Raw genomic sequence first — 27,207 nt, forward strand, 5'->3', positions numbered from 1 at the left:
CAGCCCAAATTCCAAACAATCCCTTTGGTTATATTCACGCCACAGTGTCTGTCCTGCTCCTCCTCTAAAAGGAATGCAGGAGTCACTGTTCCTTGACCCCAAAACATTTACTAAAAGTGTCAGAAGATGTCTCTGTTATCCAACACTGAAGTAAAACACAAGCATTGTAGGTCTATAAAGAACATGCCAATGTCAAAATAATTGGTGTTATCGTATACAAAGCCTGGAGAGAAGAATTCATTTTGTGGTTTCAACACTTGCAATTTAGAAACCATTCTGCTTAGTCAAGAGCAGTGTGTAGAACTGAAGTTCCTGTAAACTGAGCACCATTGGCAACAGAGTCAGCTCAAGAAAGCAGACTGGTACTTTTTATCCCATGCAATGAGATGATTCACCCTGTGCTATGTCAGTCATACCCATGAACAGCCATGAGCATTCACAGCCCTTCCTCCATTTCTCCTCTGCTCCCCTCCGTAGTGATATTCTGAAGCATAAGAGTCTCCTTCAGAGAGGCATCATCCAGCTCTTTCTCTCCACCTTCCTTTTGAACCCAATGCTGAACACAGTCTTGCTCAGAGTTGCTTCTAACATACCCAGGCAAATTCACATGTGGCTCATTTTGCCTACTGGTATTTCTGGAGGCTTTGCTAGAAATAAGCAAACGGGAGCTGGCCACCATCTGTGACTGGCTGCTGGTGCTATGGGTCAGGTGGGTGTGAACAGAGCCGTATCTGTAATTGCCACATGGTGCTGTCTTCTTCCAGTCAACAGCCAGATTCCACCTTGTCCAAGTCTTCTTGATCTCAGTCTGAACCTACCAGGGGAAAAAGTCAGATCTAAAAGTACAGGTAAGACAGGCAGAAGCTTTGAACAACATTCCCTACAGAACATCAACCTGAACCCCCCCTGCCCTTGCATGAGTGACCCCCAGCCTACAAAAACATCCCATCAGTTCTTTAACAAAGTATTGTTAGTCACAAAATCATTTACAAGACCCTAAAGCCCAATGACATGTCATCACTTATTGGCTGGATCTAAGTCCCTTTAGTTTGTCATATGGTACCTCATTTGGCACTGCTGCAATCTGTTCTGGAGCAAATAAGGAGAATCTCTCCCTCAATTGTTAACGCTCCCATGACAGATCAGACATTCTTCCCTGTGTCATGTCGCTCTGTACAGTGATAACTGGAAGGTGGGTTTTTTTTTTTTTTTTTTTTTTTTTTTGGTTTCCTGCTTTTTTATCCATTTTCTCACGATGCTATTTCAACAGTGTTCAAAATACAAAAGAAAACATTATTTGCACCACAGTTATTCTATTCCTGATGCAAGTTTCAGGTACAAACTGATGTAGCTGTTCTGTAACCAAGCAGAGATTTTACAAAAAGGTTAAGTGAGCTGTATGCCTCCACATCTCTCAATCTACTAGTCACATTCTGGAACACAGGTGATACCAAAGTAGGACTGGGCAGTCATAAATTCCTCATTCTGGCTGGGGCTGCTCCCGTGCCAGGTATAGCTTCTGGCAGTGAAAGGGACCTTGCACACATTTCCCTTTATTTTCTTAGAACAGCTTCTCTGTTACTCAGTGCTCTAGGTTTTGAGGTCCACTCCAATAATTCTGTGTTCAAAACTTACCTCCCCATTGCAGTAACAGTAGATGATAGAAACGAAGAAACCCTGAGGATAATAAAGGAGAAGATGTAACTGTCACATGCAAAGGTTTGTCAAGTTTAAACCTCCTAGTTTTATCTGCAAATTCCTTTAAGGCTTTAAATCTGTTATTTTACTTGCACCTAGAGAAGTATGTTAGAACACCAGGGTCAGCAGGACCAGAAGCTGGTAAGTGTGCTACTTGGAGAGGCAGCAGCTGACCCTCACCTCACCATGTTCCAGCTCCCCGGCCCTCCTGAGCCAGAGGTCAGCAGCACTCCCTTTGCTGACTGGCAGCACTACCCTGCTCTTACTGAGCATCTAATGACATACCTACACTCATGAGAGGGCAAAACAGTCTGTAACACTACCATTGCAAAACTGCCAACCCCCATTACAGCTAATAGAGAGACATGGCTCCTAGGAACAACCACTTGCAGAAAGTGACAATGACTAGAGCTTTCTGAGCAGGTAGCAGGAGGGAAGGACTGAGCAAGGGCACAGTCTAAAGTGAGACCCTTGCAAGGGCTTCCCATTTCTCATAGGGGCCTATGATTCTTTCATCTAAAAAGTACCGAATGCTTATACCCTACAGGGAACCAGCCTGCAGGCACTGCCCGCTGTCCTCTTTGTCTCTCCCAGACAACAGGCACCGAGGATAAGCTTCTCCTGATGCACCCACTTTCTCCCTGCAGGTCCTTCCAGAGATGTGCTTACCCTTCCTTCACCCTTAAAGAATTCTAACAATTTATAGACTTGAAACTTAATCAGTAAGGATAGCTAACTGCTACATTTTAACATTCTTCAACTGTGTAAAAATACTTCAGAAATGTTCATATTCCCTAACCATAGCCAGGAGCCATCATCTCCTCAAGGAATAAAGAAAGACCCTCACCAGAGAAGAATACAAATTCAGATGTTCAATACTTAAACCCGTTCATAAATATCATTTACTTGCTGTAAGTGAAATTCTCAGGGGCAAATGAGGAGACTCCCATCTTAATGCATGCCTTTTGTTAAAAAAAAACAAACAAACCAACCCACAGATGTGGTATTGAATTTGTGTACTATCAGGACTTTAAAAGAACATACAAGGGAGTGAGACTCAATATATCTGATTGCAAATGTTATAACTTGGTCCAATCTGCTGCACAAAGCAGAGTGAACAATGTGGGTCAAGTGTCCCCCTGCATCTACACCAGACTTGCATGGGTTAGAGACACAATAAAAATAATAATGCATGTTTCTAAGAAGAGATTCAAATCAGGGAATTTGCAAAGTACAGCTCATTAAATGAGGCCAGCATACTAACATGGTATCACCACATGCTAATTGTGTCCCTAAAGAAAATACACACAGTAACAAAGCCATAATTCTGTTTGTGGCAAACTGCCTACAAAGACAGCATGTTCCTCTTCCACCTTGAGCAAAGATAAAATAACCAGTTTCTTGCTGCTCCTAGGTTCGAGAAGAACAGGTGACAATACACTGCTGACAGAAGCACTATAGCACAGAGGGCTGTGAATTCTTGCAGAGGAGCAGGGCCCAGAGCAGAATAGAAAATACCTGGTGGATAACATAGTCCACTGCTGCCTTGCATACCTGGAAGGAGTTGAAGAAGAGCTCACAGTGCATGCGGATCTCCCAAGCAAGCCCAGTGAATGTATGTGGTAGGCACACAAAGACAATATAGTGTACGCCGAAGACCAGGATGAGAACCAAGGTGGATTTTGCTAGCTTCCTGCAAGAAAGATAAGAGTTCCTTTTTTATATGCTTAAGGAGGGGTTGTCCCCAGGAAACCACGTATTTAAGCTAAGTCTCTTCCTATCCCCCTCCACTCTCAGCATACTGACCTCTTAGAGTACTTGCAACAAGTCATTTTCCCAATGCAAAAAGTATTTTTGTAATGAGACAACACATCTAAAACAAAGCATGAAGATTTAGATTTGTTTCTGTTCTCTAAACATACCTCAGCTCAAGCTCCATCTACATTAGCTGGTAATCCTTAAGTAACTATTTAGAAGTTAAAGATTCTTGTGCAGAAGCAGACAAATGCATCACTAGTAAGTTAGATCTGTGGGGACATCTACACTTTATCGTCAAAGATCAATAGTTCTCTTTACTTGTTTTGAAAGGTCTAAAAGCTCATGAGCTTCAGGAGGATTTAGCTAGAGGAAACAGAACATGAGTTTTAATAAATAATGAGAATACTGATAGACAGCCTATCACAGAAAATAACCTTGAATCAATGGACCGTGAGTTGATTCTGTTCAAATTAAATGGAAGATAAACATACCAACCTGTAACTAAGGGTTTCAGTTTCCAGAGGGAAAAACGTCAGCAGGGAAGCAGTAAATGAAATCAACTGAAGAGCATAAGAATTTCAATGAGGAAGAGGCTTTGAAATTCTTGAAGTTAAAAGCACAAACCATCTACATTTGTCTCCCAAGTAAGGTGAAGACTATGTGCAGACATGTTCTGGATATAACTTGAAGAACAGCCTCTTCAGAGGGGTTTTAAAAATTAGCAGAGAGATTATAAAGAATGCAAAAGGCAACCACTTTGCAAAGAAAGTTATATTGTGGAGTATGACCACACTGCATACCAAAGATGGTTTGGGATACAGCAGAGACCAGATTCTTCGAGATCTCAAAACCTCTCAGTGAAACATGCCTACCGCTATCCCTTCAAAACAGTAGTGTCTAGTCCCTCCTGCGGCTGGCAAACTTCCTTGCCTAACACATAATAGCTTGTGAACGTGGTTCCCCACCTATTTACTCTATTCCTCAATACAGAGTTTTCTTCCAGCATTCTATTAAAATACATTCTTAAATTCTGATAAGAACTTCGTTGAAACAGTTGCAAATTTGGTGTCAGAAGAATCAAAAAGCGAAATATCAGTATCTCAACTGAAGGACCACCATGTCATTTCCCTCAATATATACATCAAAACATGTATTTATTGGTAGGACATATCACTCCTATTGGGTATCTGAAAGAGGTAAGCTTTACATAATGACTTGTATCCAGAGAGATGCTGATAGCTTTCATCAGGGAAGAATAAATTGCTGAAAGCACATTTCTGCAAGAATCATACAAGAGTTTTTGTCTGTGGTTATAGTCCTAAAATTGGTTTAGTTTAGCTTTAGAAATACCCAAAGTTCTAGCAGCTGGTAGAACAGGACGAGTGCAAGAAATACCACATCCTCTACAGCAAAGAGGTTAAGATTTTGCACTTTAGATCTTACAGCACAGAGACTAGTTAACCCTGAAGTTCCTCAGAAACTGTATTTAGACCATGAAGCTGATTCACCCTTTATGAAGGCTTCTGCATGACTCATCCTGTATTGAAGAAGTTTTTACCCAGAACTACTAGAGACCTAGTCTTTAAAATCCTGTCCAGAGGATGTACCTGTACTGCTTTCTTGTGTCATAGCCAACAGCATGCGTCTCCCAAATTTTAGTTGCCAGAACCCGTACAGTATTCAGAAATAAAATGAAGTTCAGCTATAAAACAAAGAAAAATTGCAAAGAGAAGAAACAAAACACATTTAGCAATCTTGACAGTATTTTTGCAAACTTCAGTATACAGAAGAGATTTTGCAGAACAGCAAACTCAAAGAACAGGCACTTACCAGCTAAAAGAGGCCATTCCTGTGCTGTATTGTTTCTTCAGACTTATGCCTTTCCTCTCAAACAGCCAGAAATGACTAATAAATAAGGCCTGCCTTCATGTTCATATACAAGGTGAGCTCTGATCAATAAAATTCCTAAAATCCCTGCACTAGGCTATTCTGAAAAGGAAATTTTAACTGTGTGGAGGGGGAGGGTTTTTTTTTTTTTTCCTGACTATAGCCATAGCATAGTCCTTAACAATTCATTCTGATATAAGTATTTCTGCAGTGGTAAACAGATGCAAAAACGAAGAGGAATACAATAGACTAGAAAGGTTTGTTTCATGTCTACTGTAGCAAGAAGACAGCATTTGGATCCTACCTGCAGAACTCCTTTAACATGTAATTCTGCATTAATATACCATACAAATTCAGTACGTGCATTTCAAAGCACTACCCCACCTCACTGTGTCACATCACACTCTAGTAATCAACTCATCTATCTCTAGTGAGAACGTTGTTGTGGTAAGAGCATCCAACATACACCACAAGAACAAACCACAACATACTAAACGAATTTGGATATAATGTGGACTTGCAGATCAATGAAGAAAGAGCCAAGTGAACAGTGTATTAGCAAACAGCTAAAAATGACCCCAAGCAGATCCTACAGTTAAAAGGAAGAAATCATCACCATACTCCTTCTGGCAAAGGACTCAGGATGCTGATGACTCACCATAAGCACCCTCCACACCCACACGTGCACATGCATAAAAACACACACTGAAGCTATCAACCACAGCAAGGTGAGCTTCAGACCAGAAAGAGGAGTAGATACTAGAAGGTTTAAGTTGTACAGAATTTGAACCAAAAGATCATTGGAATAGGGCTAATAATAAATCTTTGGTTAGACTGTTAAGACTTCACTTAAACTAATTCTCAGCTTTACAAACATGGTGCATTCTTTTTTATACTCAAAATCTTGCTACGAGCAAAAAAACACTGGGAATTCAAGTGACCTATTCTGTAACCTGGGTGCAACGAACTGATAAAGAATGTGGGCAGGCTATTCCATAATTTGGATGCAACAAAAGACATCGCCTTATTTCTAAGTGTGCCTCTTCAGGTACTTCAGAATATGGTCCCATCATTTCCTTACAAAACTCATCTCCCACAATTTTCCCTTAGCAAAGTCAAGAAACTTCAAAAAAACACCGAGACATGTATAAAACCTACCCCAATAGCTGCTAAAATTGGTGCTTGATAAATCCATTTGATCTCTCCAGCACTAAGCTCCCAGCACCTACAATTGCAAAAGAAACCTAAAAGTTACTGACAACATAAATAAGCAAATTATTATTTTAAAGCTTGGCCAAGAACAGGCCTTGTTCATCAGGAAAATCATGGGAAATAGTGTGCTTCCCAGTTTGGTTAGCCAAAAATCTCAGGAAGAATAAGTTCTTTCAGTATTAGCAAAGTCTATGCTATCATCTTTGAAAAAACAAACAAACAAACAAACAAACAACAACAAAAAAACCCAGATGTCTTGCACTGAGACAGGCAGTTCCTTTTTGCTGGTGTCATCTCTTGCTGGCATTCTTAAATATTCCTAAAGCAAAAGTAATCTATCTGCACACTGGGCATTAAAGCTTTATCCCCCAACAGAATCGAGCCCCACTGGAAAACTTAGCTCTCCACTGTCTGCAGACAAATGTAAAGGTTATTTTTAAAACAGTAAAAACAAACAAAAAAAAAACCAAAAAAACACCTTAGGAAAACACACTCTCTGAGTCAGTCTTCAACCACAAGCCACTGGGAGGAAAAAAAAAAAAAACTATTAAGTTGGTAATTAAAAGAAACAGAGGGAAAAGGAGAAATATTGTATTAGCAACCATGCCTAGTTTTGACAGTTTCTGATAAACAATGAGGAAATAAGAGTTTGTCTCTTTAACATTCCCCAAAAAGACAAACTCAAATGACACAACCCTTATTTGCTGCACAGTTCACTGAGAAAAGACTTTTTGAGCACAGATTTTCTCCGTAACCACTTTAAACACAAATGTGAGACCTGAATCAGCAAACATTTTGACAAGAGGCATGACATGACTATTTGCTATGCACTTGCTTGTCATACTGCTGTACAGTTGAATACATGCCGTAAGATAGGCCTAAGCTCCAACTTAATGAACATTTGCTGCTAAACATCACTGTATTCAAGGGCAACAGTGGSAAACTTTGCTCAGACCAAACTCCTTTAAACAAGTGAGGATACCCTATTGGCTCTGCTCCTGCAACACAGCTCTTCAGGGTTGAAGAGTACATTCAGCATCAGGATTGTTTTCTCATGCTACATCCCTAAGAGACAATCCTCCATTTTTTTCCCCTGCACCTCTGCCCTCTCCATCCAGCCTTGGAGGTTTTTTTGCTGTCACTAGCAAGACAGCGACATGTACTCATGCACATGGCAAAAAACATTAAGGTACCAGTGGATTACTACAGGGCATCATGTTTCAAACTATTGCATAAGATGTTGCTTTCCTATGAACCTGTATTGCACAAAAAGATGCAGCACTGAAAGAAAATTGGACATTAAAAACTAGTAGAGACTGGAGTATTTCCTTAGCTCCTTTTCAATGGGAAAAGATGGTAAATGCTTCACAGCAGCTTGTGCTGATAAGATCACAGCTTTGAGCCTCAGCAGGGAGGCTGCCAAGTCATCCCTGGAAAGTATCAAACAGCAGGGGACTTCTGCGGGGAACTATGCTCAACAGTGGAAAAATGCATCTTCATCTGGCGTCTGTCTCCCGACTTAAAGAAAAAGTCAGGCTGAGAATGAGCTCATGTTTTAGCCATCAGCTCTTAAAGTGTGCATGGGGGGGGGGGCAACAAAACAAAATCAAAACATGCACCCTTGTGCCTCCAAAAGGGATTCCATATTTAAAACTTCACCTCTAAAAATGAGGCTTTAAACATCGGTGTTCTTTCCTTAAATGCATCTGCATTTCCACATTATTTCAAGAGGATGCAATTCTCTTTAAAGGAGCCAGGCTGGATTCCCTAGAGAGCAGAGTCATTTATTGAGCAGGAAGTTTGATGGCTTGCTGCCCCTCAAAGTTGTTTGTTTTTGACTGCAATTGAATGAGCAACATGCAGAAGTGGGTGACATCCATCCAGGCTCAAGTTGACAGCTGACTACTCTGTAACTGCCAGGGGGAACGCTCTTCTGACTTCCTCTAAGTCTTAGCAGAAAACCACCTTTTTGGAGCAGTTATTTTCTATAAGAATTAACAGACATTGCTCCAGCAAAAGAGGCCTTTAAGCCTTTCAGTCCATGAACCACATACTTAACTGACAACTTCCCATCTCCAGGATTGCCGACCTCACACTTGGATTCTCTGAAATAGCCACACTCTGTTGTCCAACTTGTAAAATGTCCACAGATTGTGCATGCAAAGTTATCTGAGCATATGAACTGATTTATGCAACAAAACTAACAGTTGCAATTGACTTTTCTTAGTGTCCTAGCTATCATAAAAAAAGGCTGCTTTCTTTGTTATGACTGTAGCAAGTTAAGAAGTATGTGCTATAGTGCTGTAGATCGCTCTGTCTGACCTTACTTAACATAGCTCTTTAAACTTCAGGCTTTGTGCCCAAAAATCTTAGTCATGATTCAGTACTTCTTATTGACAAAGCAGTTGATGTAGGGCCCAGTGGAACACAGCAGCACTGTTATCTAAATCATCTCACCACAGACTCTGTCTTATACTGGGTCCAATCTTGCCAGGTGGAAAACATCCTGGGATAATTTATCAGCTGGAAAGGGGAAGCATATCCTGTGCATTAAAAATTTCAACTGTCTCATGCTACATTGAGATGGACATAGAGATGTACTTTTTAGTGGAGTGATTCTGTATATACACCAACATCACAAAATCAGGATCAATTCCTCTCTATTAAAACTACAAGCCATGGCAGTATGCCTGAAAATGGTAACATTTTTCCAATATTTGCCCAATTATGTTGCAACACTTACCAACTGTTATCCAACATCTGAGCACAAGGAAGAAAATGGGTAAAAAGATAATCAACTCAAACTAGGTCTAGCAAGTCTTGAGGGAAAAAAAAGCCTCTGCAACATGCAAACAGTATAAAGCATCTGTGCTAACTCACCCACAGCTCCCTATCAAAGGGCAATATAAAGTCCCTTATATTTCACTTATCAGTGACCCTTGCTCCTAGCCAAGTGAGTTTACAGAAAAGCTGGTGCCTTGGTTTATGGTCTTTTTTTAACAATCAAAGTAGACAGCATCTGCACTGTCAAGTATTCTTTATTTTCAGTTGTGTTACATATTGACATTTTTGGAAATAGAGATAGCCAAGTTTTTAACTGTAATCCCAATTTTGATAAAAGGTGAGATGCTCCCACATTAACTCTAGAAAGCAGCATGGCAAGACACAGATTCTGCAAGGACATATTAGATGCATTTTGCTGGTGTTTTGCTAGAGGGAAGAGATCTTGAACTCAAAGCATTGCCTTTCCACACAGGATTACACAGCTCTGTGAAAGTTAGATGTACCTTCATCAGCTGGGTAATACATATATGCTTGTCTAGAAGCACAAATCTATCCCTAACTAGGGCTGCAGACTCAGGCCTTTGGCATTGTTAGAGTTCTCCCTCTGACATCTGGATGTGACTCAAGATGGCATTTTTAAAGGCATTGCTTTCACCAATGTCACATCAAAACGGTGACTGACACCCAAATATGAGCGAAGAGTGAAGGTAAGTTTCTATTACTGCATCCTGTAAAAGTTAACAGGTACTTTTCATTACATGAGATTTACTTCAAAGCTTCATACAGGTCAGAACATAAAAGCAGCAGATGTTCTTTATTTCTCCTAAGAGATGTCTCTGCCTTTCCTTGGTCCATCAGATTTTTCACTTGCCTCCTCATATTTTACAGCCTTGTTACTACAGTTGTCAAGTGCAACAGCTCTCACTACAAAGCATCAAAAAGATCCGAGAGTTCCAAGACTTTTTAAAGCATTAATTGTTTAAAAAACAAGACTGATGTGATCAAACTGTACCCGTGTTTCTCACAATCTCCACTAATAACCTCTAATTCTTTGGCCAGTTCTAGCGAAGCCAAAACGGGAGGGTAAAAGGCTCCAGGATGCTATGTTTTCTTCATGTTTTCTGAAGGCAGGCTGCTAGACAAAAGAGACCCTCAGAGCAACTATGCTTAGGGAGAGGGGTGATGTTAGCTCAGTCCTCATTAGATTATCAGCACACAGTTCAAGCCAGAGGCACAGCCAAAGCAGGTTTGTCCCCACTGTTCACAGAACAGCTTATTTTACTCTTGCTTGCATACGCTGTGGTGAAGCTAGGGTTTTGTCACCTGTCAAGGTTCCTTCATATGATGACATTGTCATAATCTGACATGCCTCCAAGACAGGGGTTAGCTAGAGCAACACAGGGCTCCTCTTCTACACATTAAGTTTTCAAAGACCCATTTGTCCTGATCTCAGGACTCTTGCAGGCACTGACTAGAAAAGCAGTCCTTCTTCCTACCCCTCTGACCAGGTAGCTGAGTGGCTAGAAACACAGTGGTAAGATGCAACCTTTTCTCCATGGACAGTATAACAACCACACCACGTAACAACTGCCCCAATCCTCCCTTGCAAAGGAGCTCAGTATTGAGTCCTTTTTACACACCCCACCCCAATAAGGCAAGAAAGGCTTACATGAGCACTCTTCCTCTCATTATAGCCCTAGTGTGGTGCTTTCCTAAGCACAGCCTGCTCCTAAAGCCTGAGAACTGGTAAAGTTGGGATAAGGGTGCCAATTTCATTGGCCAGGAGGCTAGAGAAGAAGAGGAGAGGAAAATGCAGTATTAGAGTCTGCCTTTTTTGAAGGCACTGGAATAAACAGGGAGGCATAACAGGCTGCTCAGAGCAGACAGTATCCATGCCCACTGCTTAGATAAGGACAGCCATTTCCACAGACTCCCTGCATAACCAATGGTCAAAAGGAGAAAAATATCTTCTCTGGAGCACTTTGCAGAAGAGTCAGTGCTCTGAATCCTCTCCAGGAGACCCTCCCTACTGCCCACAGAGCTGAGCATTTCAGCTGCATTCCTACAGCTGGGGAAGGAAAGCATCCCTTTCTCACCTTCCTAATCACAGTGCTGCAGATCCTCCCAGGAACAGTGGTTGGCATTTTGCAGGGTCTGCCTTTACTCCAGAGTTTGACAGAACCACCTACAGATTCCTTGGCCAGAGCAGCAGAAAGATGAGCCAAGACCCTTAGCCAACATTTTTAGACAATTATCTGGACATACTCCAGTAATTCAAAGTCCTTTGGAGTCACAACACTCATATATTTGTCCAAGTACACTTCATTGCAAGACTCTTAGAAGTAAGGAAACACATCCAGCGCTGGGTCCTCAGCATGCACCTATGAACTGTAAAATTGATACCTGGTAATAAACTGCATTGAACCACTGCTATTGCCTGAAAACTTTTGTTAGTAATGGCATCCCACGAAAAGCAGCCTTAGACACTTATATGCAGGAGAAAAGGAAAGAATCATTTCTTGCATGTTAAAGCAGGGAATGGTATAATATCATACCTTGTAAATCCTTGCAGTATTCACTGCATCTGAAAAACAGCTGCCTTGATAGTCTAATGATTATTTAGCAATTCTAACATTAAAGACAAGTCAAGAGAAAAAAAACAAGGCGGACAGATGACTATGCTGCGGGCAAATGTTTAGTTTTCAAGTCCCGGTACGTACGATGTTTGAGCCATAAGGCACACTAAGTCTAGAACAAAAGAAGGAGGGGTGAGGGAAAGCTTCGAAACCTCCCTCAAACATTAGGGCCGGGAACGGATAGCAGTTCGAAAAATGCTGGTCATGATGGCTAGTCGCAGGATTGATTTACAGCCACAGAAAACGCCTGTTAGTTTTGGAATTCCCCCCTTTAAAGACTTCAACACAATCCTGTTAACCTGAAAACTTCTCAAAGAAGCATTATCTTTGGTTCCAGCCTGCTGTTCCACAGAGCAAGAAAGCAAACGCCTGAACTGCTTCAACATCCCATGCCCTATTCAAGTTTCTGCCTCTCCCTTCTAGTGCCTCCCTCTCCCCTTCTCATTTCAGACATCCCACAGGGATACTTTTGTATCCTTGGAATCAAAGGTATGTAGAAGTGATTCTTAAACAGAAAAGACAGTTCAGTTCATTGTCCAAAACAGTTACAAGAAAATCATTAAAGCACTTAAGTTCCACAAAATTACAGTGAAGCAAATCTTAGCAAATCTAGCACTGCTTGAAGGCTGGTACCATGAATTTACTGACACCAACATACAGCCAGAGCAACTAATGGAAGCTGTCACAACCTTTGATAAACATCAAAAACACAACCTTGGCGTAAGCGAATGAGGTGGGTTTCAGGATCCATAATCACATCCTGCAGCACACTAGATCTGTTCACATGCAGGCTATACTCCAGGGCTGGAAGTATAGTCTGTCACTATGAAAGGCTTCCTAGGGACAGAGTTGATGTTGGTGAAGGCCATGCATACTGGGCACCAGTTCAGGTACAAAGGGGCCAAACAGTAGTTTACTTAGGGGCAGGTTTCTGACCACCTATCCTTCTGGGATTATCTTTTCTTCAGCCATATAACCATTGAAGTTAACTTTCCAACTGGATATTAAAGAAAATAGTGACCATCTTAAACCATGCTTCCCTGCAATAAACACAACTGAATTATTCAAAGACACCTGTTATTTTTTATTTTCCATTCAGGTTTCCATCACTAAGACAATAGAACAAGTTACACCTTTTGGATTAAGGTAACAATTTTGGTAAGTATGAATGAGAGCAGGTGCTAGACAAAGTACGCAGAAATTGAAAGATGGAAACAAGTCCAACTGCTGCTAGCAACAGCAGACCAAATCTCCTTCATCCTTTTTTTGCTTACCTTGCATCTGCTACTGTTGCACGAGCCACTGCCCAGGCTACAACAAAGACAGCTGGAAATCCTGTGACACAAGAGAGTCAATGGATAGCTGTTAGAACAGGGTCACCTGCAGGGTGACAACTAAGCAGACAGAAAAGAAACTTTGTGCCTGTCTTAATGGACAGCAACTATTTCAACAAAAGTTCACACCGTCAGGAAATAAAGTTATTATCGGTAAGCCAAATGCAATATTCAACAGGAAGATTAAAAAACAGCATTTAAAAACTAGATCAACCCAGGTTCAGTCCTAAAGTATAGCTACTTCTGAAAATTTGAGCACACAAATTTCCATGGAACAAATCTTACCTAGAGGGGGAAAAAAAAAAAAAAAAAAAAAAAATCAGTGATGCTGGTGAGCATACTCATTCTTATCAGCTCTCAGACTCCAATTTCACTGTTTAATCACATTAAAGAAAATGCTTCTGTGGTTTTAGCCCGCCCAGCCCAACACAGAAATCACAAAGCTTCCCAGCTCTTTGCCAGTATGCAAGGTAAACTGGTCATGTCAATTTGGTTCTGAAAGAACAAAGACCCACTTAAACCAAGGTTAACAACAGTCAGGGACAAATATAACACCCCATGATGCTCCCATTAAATTTAATGGCAATTTTTGCTGTTGACTTCAGCAAAATGAATACAAAAAATTTCAGCTGCAACGTCTCTGAAAGAAGGAAGAATATTTGTTACGTCAGTGAGAGATGCAAAGCCACCTAACTTTCCAGTTTTCATAGAAACTTGCATTTACCCCTCCCACTGGCAGAGGAGCTCTTTAGTCAGAGCAAGGCTTGTACACATTTAGCATAAAACTCCAACCTTTACTTCATGTGTTAATAGCATGAGTGAGAGGAATGGAACCACATGCTAGCTAACTGTACATGGATGGATCATATGGGCCACAGTGAGAAGCAATGTCTCTGAAAACTGAACACTAACATTTAAAATGAACACTGGCCAGGGAAATACAGCAGTTTGGAGAATACTTCTGTTTCATAATCTTATCAGCTCAAAAAGCTCTGATTTCTGAGATGCAATATGTAGGAAAACTCTGATTAATGAGAAAGGTTCAGGAGAGTAATACATTTGCACAGATGTAGCTAGAGTAGAGTTGCAATGGAAATTGGAGTTCTAATGAAAATTACTTCCTCCCTTGAGTTAATGGAAATGGCATCAGTTATGTGACTGCACTTGAATCCATATACGGAGGTATAGGAATTATTTGCAGCAATATGGTACTGTACCACACTGAGTTCTTCAGCATTTTTTAAAAGAAAAAAAAAAATCTAAGCTTTAAAAGGACAAAGCTTATCTCTACAACAGCTTCACTATTCCAAGAAATATGCTTTCTAGTCTCATTGAAAGCCTGCACATTCTTAGAAACTATCTCCTCTGTAGAGGCTAGATATATCATAAGCCCCACTTGGTCACACTGAGTCCTGTTGAACCTTTTGCAGTGGCAGAGAAGGAAGATACTTTCTGATTTCTAGTGATGCCTGAATGTTTGTCCTTGGAACAAATGCTCCCAGATTCATTCATCCCAAGCAATACCTTCAAAATCAGTGAAGTAGTAGACTGCAAATAGAAAATGCCAGGAGGGTAGAAAGGAACTGAGTAGAGATGGGCACTAGAGAATGAAGGATAAGAGAAGAATCCTTCATTTTCCTGGGGATGCTGCAACACTGAGACCAGAAACATTGCTCCTGTCTGTCACACATGACTATTTAACAGAACAAAACATTTGCCAGCTGAATTCACCACAGGTGGCTTATCAAGGAACTACTGAGAATGATCAGCAAGTGAAGCAATCTGTTCACACCTATGAGAAAGGGAAGGGGAGGACAGCCAGAAAAAACTTCACTGATCTCATTGGTCACAGGACAGCAGGCACCTTCCTGAGGATGCTCGAGAAGCATGTCACTCTACAAGCCTTCCCTGAAAGTCGGGTCCATAGAGCTTGGAGTGGCCCCACAACTACCGGGCATTAGGTCCAATGATGGAGCCAAAAGTGTTATTCACATGCAATGCAGTTGCTCTGCACAGGCACTGCAAATCAGACTCCTGGGATTCGCTGGGCTCGTACTCAGTTACGCTTGCAAACAGGGTGTCCAGAGCCTCCAAAGCCCTTACATCAGCTGTGCATTCTCAATTAGCCTTCACTGTGCTATACAGGGATGCTACAGGACAACACAAACACGACCTGCATGCACACCACTTTGGAGATCACCACACACAGAAATTACTCTTTAATTCCAGCTGCTCACTAGCTGTTGCTCTTGCCTAAGGAAAGAGAACTATGGGTCCCAGTTAAAAATCCAGCAAACAGTGATGTGAAAGTCAAATAAAAACCTCTGTTGCTTTGATTTCACCCTCAAAGGCTGACTTAAATAACTGATCTTTTAGAGGTAAACACCCATAAACAGGACAAAAAGCATGCTCTGAATCTTCACACAAACACTAGCTCCTTAATGATCTGGGTATTTATCTCATTGCAACTATTTGACAGGAATACACTTCTTCCTTTACTCATCGCTCAACAGGCCTGAGGTCCACCTATCCACTTTATTTCCCACAGAGAAGCAGTCTCTCTCTTCTGGAGAATCACAGCCCATGCTGAGATAGTCACATGCCTGTGGATGATCACATGATGAAAAAAAGTCATCTGATTAGACTATTTGGTCCATAACGAAAAATACCCGAGTTACTTGAACTCCTGTTTCTTTGAAGCAATGCCGAAGTAGAGAAAGATGCAGCTTAAAAGAATAAGTTATTCCAAAGCAGATGTTTCAGATCAATTCAGATCTCTTGGTTCAGTAATACCAATATTTTGATCAAAAAGCAAGAAAGATTCTTGCAACAACAAAGACTGCCACCTCAAACAAAAAACAACAAAAAACAAAAATCAAGGTTTGAAGCATCAGAATTTCTTACAGCATGGAAAACTTACTTTTCTACTCATTTTCAATGCAAGAAATATCAAGCAAACTCCATTTAGACACTGTCTTAGAGTTTTTCCTAAAAAAGCATCCAACTTGAAAAAAAAAATTTTTTTTTCCCTTCTAAACCAGGAAGAGTAAATGAATGTTATGTAGAGCCATGACTGAGTACAAACTATCAAAACCAGAAACATTCCCTTTTTCCTCCATGAAGGTACAAATCAAGCATTTCTATAATTTGAACACAGAGATCATGAATTATAAGCAAGATCACAATATGATGGCTAGAAGAACATGTTAAAAAGCCTGCTCAAGCATGAATTAACTGAAGTGACCAAACCTTTAAAAACAAATGGGATTCTGTCAGTTTGTAAGAGAAAGGACTAATCAATTACTACATCCACCAGCCTTCAAAGGCAGGCTACAATTCCCTGAAAGAGGACTATGGACTGCAGTATATGCATATGCACCTATTGATGCAGATATTTTCCCAGAGGTACTTGTTATAAGGAAGCCTCTATTTACAGCATCTTGTTTCGAAATCACGTAAAACAAGGTATGAAGTGTCAACGGTGAGGCAAAAATAGGACACAAAGTGATCTAAGGAGACATGCATCACCAACGGAGCAATTGTAGAGGACTGAGCACAGGACATTTCCAGTCACTTAAGAGCACATGTTCTTAGTTTAACTTACAGAGTTCCCAAAGTATATTCTTACCCTGTGCTATGGTTGAGAAGGATTTGCTTCTGATCTCAACATCCCACAAATTCAAGATGTAGGACTCTCACCATTTCACAGGGTGGGTCAGAGAAGCTAGCTGACATGCAGAAGGCCATGCAGGAAACCAGTGACAGAGACGATAATGTAACCCAGTCAGCCATGCTTTAAAGTTTCATGCACTGAAACCCAGAGAGGGTGCATTCCCAAAGCCATCTCTGCCTCAAAAAAGGCATAAGAGAAACCCAGGTGCCTTACCCCAGCCTATCAAGGTAAAGCCCCAGAGGTACTTGCTATCCGAAAAGAAAGCAACAAAGATTAGGCTGTGTAAGTAGAGGCCTTCCACCAGGATCCAGTAGTAGTTGGTGGCCAAGAAGTAAATGAACGTCACTACAGCAATCTTGCACCCAACCTGTCAAGCAAAACTATAATGAGTTAGCAAGACAGAATACAGCAACCTGTCTTTGTACCACCAGTGCTTTGAGACTGTCATGTCTTATGTACAGTAGCATTTAAAGGAACCAAGCTCCCATGTATTACTATTCTTATATCTTCAGGAGAAGTGGAGGACCAAATGAAAGCCTGCAAAGACGCAGCCGCTCAGCCCTAAAAGGCATTGTGCAGGGGGGTTCTACACAAGCTTTGCCCAGAGCCTCACAACTACTGTGCCAGTGCAGCCTCCAGCAACCTGCTGCTGCAACACCAGGTTTCACTTGAGCACAGGTGGTCACATCAGGAGGGCAACTCACAAATAAGCAATACAGAGACTGTCTCATCCTCAGTACTACAAATCCATCGTTGACAAGCATAGGCTGGGAAGCAGTGACATTTGGGGGGGGGGGGCAATTTTCAAGTATAGTTCCTAAGCAACACAAGCCAAGTCCCACTTTTTCAATCTTGATATTTAGATGGAAGCAAGGAAATCTAAGGGAATTTTCAGAAGTACCAGACTGATTCAATTCCGTCATCTATATGCTTTTGAAAAAACATCTCACTAGGCACTGGTTCTTGCCTTCATTATCCAAAACCCTTGGAAAATGCATGATAGCTTTAGGAACCCAACTCTTACAGCTTAAAGCCCTTGCCTCATTTTCAAAAGTGGGACTTCAGAGCCCACCTGATATAGATGCTTCACAGAATCTTCATCTCATTTCCAAACAGACCAAGTTCTCCACTATGGATTTACACTGCCTGAAAGCCTGATCTAATTTCCCTTACTCATTTCCATCCACTTTTCAAAGCAGTACAGCTTAACATACAAACAACTTAGCTAACATGCTCATTAACACCAATGATAAATACTGCTTACATATCTTGACTTGTCCACAGAAGGAGCTATTGTAATGCTTCGGAGATCATTTGCCAGTAGGGAGTCCAGCTCTTTGATCCCTAGGTGAGCATGCACTACTTTGTCCTTGATAAAGATGCTGACAGCTCTTAGCATGAAGGAGACAAACAAGTGCATGTGGATGTAATTCCTGGTGCAGTGCAGCCGCCTGTGGAAAGAAAGTCTGTTTAAAAAAAAAAAAAACTATTAAAAAGAAGGAACAAATACTTCCAAGGACACTTGCAAAACCTGGAATTGAGGAATTCTTGATAAAATTCCAACAAGAAAAATGAGATTTAAATGGCAAAATAAAGAGGGTCCTCCAGCAAGGCTGATTTGCAGTCTCTTGTAATTGTGGGCTATCATGCTGATGGCTTTGGCTAAAGTGATTTAGAGTCAGCTCTGTTTTGCCGATCTCTCTGTAAATAACCTCCCCATTTTTATCAGAATTCTGTTAAGGCAGAAAGCAGCAGCTGTTTGAAGTGCAAAGGTGATCTGCAGAGCAAGATTTGTCTAACAAGATTGCCACGGAGTTCAGCAAGGGCAAGATTAACCAACAACTCCAACTGCTTTGTACTGAATGCCAGAGCTCACAGCCCACACAGGGACCATGCAAGTGTAGCTGTTTCCTCTTTTAAGAGTAAAACTATTAGAGCAAAAACTATGCATCTTCTAAGTTCTTCTGGGCAAGTACTCAGAATACCTCAAAGACCACAAGGCATTCGTTAACTTTTCAGTAGGGGAGCTTGCAAAAACAAGCTTCAGATTGTCATGTCTGCATACTTTACCAGGAGGTTGTAAAACTGAGCATGGAAAACAACTTCCCACTCACCTCCTGCTGTTCCTCACCCCAAAACTTTAGCCTCCCTTTCAAAGGCAAACAGCTGCACTGTCACAGATTTGGATCTAAATGCCAAGATATTAAGTTTCCCATTCTGAGACTTTTTCTACTGACTATTTCAGATATAAAATTGTATTTTGGCCTGGAAGCTACGGAATCTGCATGCTCCATTCAACTGGAAAGGAAAATTGGTGCCTAATTCCCTGCTGTTCCTCCAAAACCCCTCATTTGCTCACATTTCAAGTGAATATGTTACATCTCCTGTGTCATTCTCACTGGCTTTTCTGATGCCAAGGGTTAGGTGATCTGAAAGTTTAAAGCAAGGAAGTAGAGCTTTACTGTAACCAGAAGATCAACAAAACAAGATTCATTCTCAATTAGTGAAAATTGCCAAGAATTCATGACTATTAGGGTCCATCTAACAAGACCAACTCATTTAAGCTTCCTAAAGAGTCAATACCAGTAACGATGGTCCTTTGGGAGACTGAGAATGACCTGACAGTGAGGATATAAAAGCACCCTGATGCAGCTTCTCATTAGAGTGGAAACTATCTGTTCTTGTGGATGAGCTTCCCCTGAATGAATGCACAGCCGCATTCAAATCTACTGCTTCCGATGCATCTACAGGAAGCCATCACAAAACAGCACAAGGCAAGCAGCAGCACTCAAGAAGCCCTGTTTATATAATCGGCTGGCTGACACTTTTGCTACCATCATTCCTCTGCCCCACTCCTATAAATGAAGGCTGTTCTCTTTAATTCAAGGATCAAGCGTGCTTCTGGATCAAGGTGCTAGCTTAGACAGCTTCACCAAAATTTAGGTCCATGGCCTGGGTGGAAGGCATCCAGTTTACCTAACATACCTGCCACAGCTCCATATTCAGTCAGCAGAGACAGACACCTCTAACCTGCAGAACAGGACACGCATGCTACCTGTTTTAGGCTCAGTTCTTTCCACTGACTGGGGAACCACTCTGCTCTGGAAAAGACTCACTTCTGCTCATTGTACAGGGAAGTAATAGGATCTGCCAGATGTTTTCATTTGCTCTGGATTTCAGTCCACCTTGCTCTGTCTTAACAGATTTTCTGGTTTGTGATTACAGTCCCTCAGAGAAGACTCTTTCCCAGCAAGTCTTAGGGGTTTTGAGACTTTCTGGATTGGATTGGTGGCTGGGATCTCCTCTGCCTGAAGCCCACTGAAGCACCTAAAGTCAGATGTAGGCAAAACTCAGGCAGTTAATCCCTCAGCAGTTGCCTAAGACCTGTACTTTGAAGAGAGTTCCCCAGCTGCCTTGAAGCAGATTTTTTTTTGCGCTCATCCACAATTGCCTCATTTTATCCATTGAGCATTCAGAGTAAAATAAATAGCCTTTGAAACAGAGGCTAGGATCTGAAAATTTCCCATGCACACCCCTCCAAAAAGGGCCTGAGCTTTAGGCTAATGAGGATAAAAATCAGTACAGTGCACTCTGCGGAAGCTTGAATCAAGTCAACCAGCACCCCAAGACGACTAAAAGGCCTAAGACTCTGTATTAGCATTGCACTACACCTGATCCCACAAGTTTTCAGCAGAGATTAGCTTGTATCTTATCAGTTCTAAGCATAAACAGAGCTTGTTCCTTTCTGCCCAGTTTCCTAGGGAACATGCCCAGAAACAGATTTGTTCTTGCTCCGGACCAGCACCCATGAATTTTTCTGCATTGTGCAAGTTCACCAAGAGGAGGGGGAGTCTGGGCACTGTCTTCAGCACAAGTTTGAACCCAATTCAATTCTCCACAGCACAGTATGCTCCGGAGAAGTTTCAGAGATGGCAATGCAAAAAGAACAAAGATGCTTCTCTCTGTCCAACATGATGGTTCCTGGAAAGTAGGATTTCAGACCTCAGAACATACATGTTAACTTTATGCATCACCTTTTCAGAGCGCTAACTGTTCAAGACTCATTCTGAGCCACTTAATTTTCCCCAAACATCGCAGAGGGAATCCACACACCCAAAACAAGGTCCTGTATGCCACTCAGTGAGGTATTCTGGCACCTAAGAATGCTGTACCAATGACATGCAGATGCAGGTAGGCCCCGGCAGCAGTCAGGAAGCCACGCAGTTGTGCTAACAGGGCACCGATGAGCAGCAAGATGCTTCAGCTCAGACTCAGTATTATACAAACAGGTCTCAACAGCTTCAGAGTGGTTGCGGATCACCTCCACTGCAGAGCGTGCAGAACACAGCTTATAGCCATTTGGGCCTAGCCAAGGAGACAGATGTAACTTTATTAGCTCTAGTGCCTCAGCTCCCTCACCATTTATCTGCTAGTGTAACATGACTGCAAAACATTTATATCCACCAGCCTGATTTTGACAGCCTCTGAAAAATGGATTTATTACAGCCTGACTGCTGACATTTCCAAGTTTGAAAATACAAGGAAGTGTTTATAATTTCACCTTCTGCAAGTGGGGATATTCACAATGCAGCTACTGAAGAGCAGAAGTTTTCAGTGTTATCTGTCTCTAAGTCAAGAAGATTAGTCTCATGAATCTGGGATGTTGTTCACACAGTTTCTGCTTTATGGGTTTTTCTTTTACCCCATTCAAAAAAAACAAAACAAAACAACCAAACACCCAAATAACAAATTATCTAATACTGAATGCCTCCCTCTTCACAATAGGATGCAGTAACTTCAGTGGACAAGTCCATACTGCCATATTAAAATTACGTTTTTGTGAAATACACCAATAAACTTGGAAAAACATCCAGCTCATTTCTCTCACCATCCACAGTTCTGAAAAGTAACAAATCCTTGCTACTGGCAGATTGAACAGACCAAATATATTCTTTTATAACAGTATTTCAAGAAAGAAAAAATAGTGTCTGCAGTGAACTACTCCATACACATACTACTCCATATACAGAGTATCCTATTGGCATCTCAGACATAAAAAGGATCAAGCATTTAACTCCCATAGGAAAGAATGTGTCCTTCTTTTACAAAGGAAAAGGAGAAATGGAACTCTACAGCTGGAACTGACTCACCTACCTGAAGTAGCCAATGATGAAAATAGCCACTGCCAGTGAAGTGAAGGAAATGGAGTATCCCACAGTATACATTACATAGAGGCGATCAAAGAATTCCTTCTGGAAAAGAAAACAGGACCATTTCCACAAGTGCTGCACCAGAAGTCACATGGTCTCTACCAAACCAGATTCCTTTAAAAAGCAAGGAGCTCTTAAAACACATTTTATTTGGCAGGTTATACATCTGCTTTAACTCCCTTTACAGTAGCCTTACACAATAGAAAGCTATGCAGAATTGCTAGTCCAAAGCATGCAGAATTCACAAATCAGGGTACCTCATACTGGCCAAATTAGATCAAAAAAGATTTTGCCTTCAAGAAAATATCATAGGATTATTTTTTAAGTTGGCCCTCTGGTGCTGTGAGCCATCAGGGAAGAAGCCTTTGAAGGCTTTACATTGCACTTACAAGAGAGATTTTTTTGCTGACAGCCACAGAAACTGAAGATTTTTCAGTGAATGCTAGTGTTTGTGTTTAAAATCCATTTTATGGTAGTGAGAAGCATTTCAAAGTGAATAAGGTTTATCTTTAAGCTCATTGTACCCCCTGCTTCCCTCACTTCTACATTATGTTAGCAAAGTCTCTTCAACGGTTTGTGACTTTGGAAAAACCACTGTTTTCCCATCAACACATTCACTTATGCAATAAAGTCAGTCACACTAACAGCATATGGAAAGACGCAAAAAAAATAGGAACTGTACACAATATGATGTCTGTTCTTTCTATCTAAACTCTGTAGCTTTATCAGTACCTGAGAAAATTCAATACCTTTCTTGAGCTGATTTCTGGCTGTAAGAAGTGAAGGCATTCAGAATAATTGGCCCATGTTCTGTTTAAGCTCTGCACAAAATCCCATGTTCCATTGAGGCTACAGTGTCTGAAAGCCACTCCTGAAAGGAAAAAAATCCCAAAGCTTTGTTAGTTCAGTTAGGTTCTTCACTCTGCTTATGAAGTCCAGAATTACAGGAGCTGTACCTTTGTGATTGAAATCATATACATAAGGAGGGCATGGAACAGCTAACATTTTTCCCACAGATCCTCTTGGCCAACAGATGAGGCCATCCCATTCTGGAAAGCAGTCTCCTTCTGACAAAAGGGCAGAAACAGACAATAAGAGTGTGTAAGACACAAGCCTTTGATGCATCTTGCTTTACCATGCACTTATGCTCAGTTCAAATTTGTTATTTAAGACACAAAATATTTCAGCTTAGGGCCACTAAGATGATTAAGTGATGTATCTGACATACAAGGAGAGGCTGAGAGAGCCAGGATCATTTAGACTCAAGAAGAGAAGGCTCAGGGCATGGGACAGGGAATCTTATCATTGTACATAAATACCTGATGGGGGAGTAAAGAAGACAGAGCCAGATTCTTCTGTGGTATCTGGTGAAAGCAGAAGAGGCAATGGGCACAAACAGAAATACAGAAGTTCCCTTTAAACGTAAGAAACTTTTTTACTGTGAAGGTGACAAACACTGGAAGAGGTTACCCAGAGAGGTTGTGGAGTCTCCATCGTTGTAGACTCAAAAACCCAAATAGACGCAGCCCTGAGCAACCTGCTCTAGGTGACCCTGCTTTGAGCAGAGAGTTTGGACTAGAGGCTCAGCTCTCCAGAGGTCCCTTCCAACATCAGTGATTCCACGACTCCTAGTTGGTGTCATCAGCATAGCGTTTGTCAAGACTGTGCTATACAGGGGAGCGCTAACAAAGGAAACACTGCAGAGCAAGTGAACTGCCAGTTTTCTGTAGGCCTCTACTCTTGCTGCAACTAATCTGCGCGTTCAACTTTACTGTGCTTCCTTCTTTTAATCCATTTCCTGGCAAGTGTGACATCATCCAGGTTTGACTTCTCCCACCACAGAATTATGTTTTTCTCTGCCCCATAAAGACACCTTTTTCTCTTGCTCTCCTTAATCTATTTAGATATTCTCACTAAGTCAATGAGTAAAACAGGCATCTTTAATTTGATCTGACATGAAAAAATTACATTCATTTGCATGGTGGTGTTTTGTCTTTATGCTGTCGATGCTGAGCCATCCATCATAGAAAAATGAAACCACACTTGACCCTGAATACCCAAGTTCTCTAAAAATTGAGAGACACAAGCTTCATATTCTTGTCAGATAAACAACCCGTTCTTTTAACATAGGTCAGAGGACTTTTCTGGGTGGATAAAGGAAGCTATTTTATGAATGAAATACACTTGAGTGTAATCAGAAGTTACTTCAGCATTCTTGTGTTTTTCATGTAATAGAGAGAAAATCTGCTGGAATGTCTTGTATTTCAGGTCCTACAGACAGTCACTACTACAAAAAATACAAGAAGAAAGCAAGACTTAGAAATATTTACGTACAAAGAAGAGCTGGAGGGATAGTTACCAATGCAAGTTTGAGGAAACAACTGTCCTGAAAAGGATGTCTCCAAAAGTATACCACCTTAAAAAGTGTGTGTACACACACACACACACACACACACACACACCACTAACTAGGATAGCACTTAGGCAGTTAATTTTTTTCCTAAGAAAGGACTTACAGAAACACATCCTTGATCCAGGTTAGCACTTAAAAGTGAAATTCTGGTTCATTATCTCTGTTGTGCTGTCATTTGGCAAACAAGTTTGCGCACTGCCATGCTCATGCATAAGTAGTTTGATTTTTTCATATCATTTTTACCTGTAATTCCCTCAGCAGGCACAGGTTTCAATAAGTAGTTCATTTATCACAGTTGTTTCATACATGAGCTGTTTAGATTAATTATTTGGCACAACCAAAAAAGTCAAGTGACCTTCTGTGCATGACAAATTGGCTAATGATTTGCTAATCTCCTCTAAATTAATACCATTAATATTTCCTCTCCTAATGTTTCCCACATGCCAGGACAAAGACTAACAGTTTGCCTTTTTTTAAGAAGTATCATTCAGAGATAGTAAAAGTGGAACACGAATATAGCTGTCTTCCTGGTCATGCATCCTTCAGAAAAAAGGCCAAAAAAAAAGTTCTGAAATACTGCTAGTGTTACTAGTGATGTCATTGTGGTTGACATGGGCAGTATGATTTATTGCAGATTTACTGTGGTTAGTACTAAACTTTATTAACATACATATTGTTACCTCTGGCAATCATGTTTTCTTAATTAACTGAAACCAAATGAATATCAGCAAGACTAAATATACTTTATTCTCTCCCCCAAATCCTTTTGCTCTATATCTCAAGTCTTCAGCATGAATCTCTGTTCTAGTAAATTCCAAATGTTTCTCAGTATTTTGAAAATTGCTCAAGCATGTAAGTGGGGTTATACACTGTAAGACACTGGGCTTGTACAAAACACTGACATGCAACTTTCTTGCCAGTGCAAGATTGCAGAACAATACATGCAAGGAAATCATTTCTTTAGTCCGTATTTTGGCTGGTGAAATCAACAGCATTATAGTAAGGTAATTTGAGTGATTGGGGGCAGGGGGGGTACACACAAGAAACTTGGTAACTCAATTCCTACACAAACCAAGAAACTGGAAAGACTGGGAGAACTTGTGAAATGAAGTCATCGAGCAACTGACAAAGAGAGGAAAGAACACTATATAAGTGCTGTCATATAACAACTACCCTCAGCAATTGACATTTTGGATAATGGAAAACTCTGTCAAATATTCAGTCCCCTCATTCCTTCAGCAAAGGGTATGGTAGTTGTGCTGTACAGACATCTGAGAACCAGCTTTAAATTAAGGTGTTCAAAAAGCATTAGTGTCTAACAGCAGGAGCAGTGAGATCAGTTTGGGCCGTGCTGCCAGTGTCTCAGAGGTTCCCTGTACCATCTACAAGGACATCTCAGCTGCCTGTGTCTTAGCTGCTAACGTGGCACCTGACATGGGCCTTCCATGGGCCATCCTGGGCTGTAAACTGGTGACTTGAGCAGCTGTTGTATGAACAACTGAGCCAAGACAGAAACCTACAAATGCAGAACGGGGTAGACAACAGTAGGTGAGAAATACTTGAGCTGCCCTGCCCTACTTGTCAGGGAGCAGGAGAAAACTCTACTTCTTTCTAGTCCCTATATGTTACAGTTCCAGAGTGTCCATAACTAGCTGAATTGTATCCTTTTGAACAGCTGTAGTAAAGCCAGGGAAAATTAAGTTTTTAATGAATTTTCCAGGGACATTTTAGGTTTCTTTTTCTACTTCAGACACAGACTAAAAACTCCCAGGATTTAAGCACACACCCTCATAACAGCAACCCAAAAAAAAAAACATGCCAAAGAATTTTAGGTCTTCTACAGCTGCATGAAAAACAGGCATACGACAGCAAGGACACACCTCTGGTGCATCAAAGAATTCAAGCAATAACCACACCACTAAGCTAAAGAGATTGCATAGTTTGATCACAGAAGCACAGGCTGAAGAACCATCTCTTCTTTTCAAGATATGAGAAGAAAAACATTCTTATTTGCATTCACACACATGCAATAATAAAGTCCCTAAGCAAGTGCTGAATACAGAAAGCTAGGGCTTTCCATTGTCAGTTCCTTTACCCTTTGTGTTAGCTGATATATTTGAAGGATTTGATATCTTAAAATTCTTAGGGGAAAGAATAAGAATTAGAAGTCACTTAATCTGGCATCTTACCTCCCTCCTGCAGCTGGGTGGTAATATTCAGTTCACACTGAACTTTGGCTTCCAAGAGAAGATAAATCTGCTCCTCCATGGTAATGATGTCATCAGAATCAACCTGATGAAGGGGAAAGCCCACAGAAAACAGGTTATGACTTGATTACAGTCTTGAGATATTTGTGTTAAGACTTTCCCCAAAAGGACAGAATTTAAATTCAAGAAAACCAGATGTTATTAGAATACACACTAGGGTAATTAAAAAAAAAAAGTTAAGAATAAAAGTGCAAAGTGACAAGGTCAGCCAACACAGGAAGAGAAAAGGGTTTATACCCAACTGTCCTCCTGACCATTCTGACTTCACACAGACAGGCTGCTGCTTCCCCATATGGTTCCTCCCAACTCAGTGACTTTGAGCAGTGGCAAACTCT

General features: G+C 41.0%; 1 protein-coding gene across 1 annotated transcript in view; it reads right to left on the reverse strand.

Moving 5' to 3' along the window:
* Window positions 1-436: 436 nt before the first annotated feature.
* The window catches only part of PTH2R (parathyroid hormone 2 receptor), a 33,454-nt gene continuing 6,683 nt past the window's right edge, over window positions 437-27,207 (reverse strand). Inside the window, exons 2-13 of the mRNA XM_026088043.1 lie at window positions 26,795-26,897; window positions 23,149-23,259; window positions 22,942-23,063; window positions 22,137-22,234; window positions 18,247-18,433; window positions 17,196-17,349; window positions 13,250-13,310; window positions 6,502-6,568; window positions 5,064-5,158; window positions 3,253-3,391; window positions 1,636-1,677; window positions 437-814 (exon numbers count right to left, since the gene is read on the reverse strand). Of these exons, the coding sequence (XP_025943828.1) occupies window positions 437-814; window positions 1,636-1,677; window positions 3,253-3,391; window positions 5,064-5,158; window positions 6,502-6,568; window positions 13,250-13,310; window positions 17,196-17,349; window positions 18,247-18,433; window positions 22,137-22,234; window positions 22,942-23,063; window positions 23,149-23,259; window positions 26,795-26,897 (1,557 nt within the window). The remainder of the gene's footprint in view (window positions 815-1,635; window positions 1,678-3,252; window positions 3,392-5,063; window positions 5,159-6,501; window positions 6,569-13,249; window positions 13,311-17,195; window positions 17,350-18,246; window positions 18,434-22,136; window positions 22,235-22,941; window positions 23,064-23,148; window positions 23,260-26,794; window positions 26,898-27,207) is intronic.

Source organism: Apteryx rowi, unplaced genomic scaffold, assembly GCF_003343035.1.
Source record: "Apteryx rowi isolate R43461 unplaced genomic scaffold, aptRow1 scaffold_12, whole genome shotgun sequence".
NCBI classification, from domain to species: Eukaryota; Metazoa; Chordata; class Aves; order Apterygiformes; family Apterygidae; genus Apteryx; species Apteryx rowi.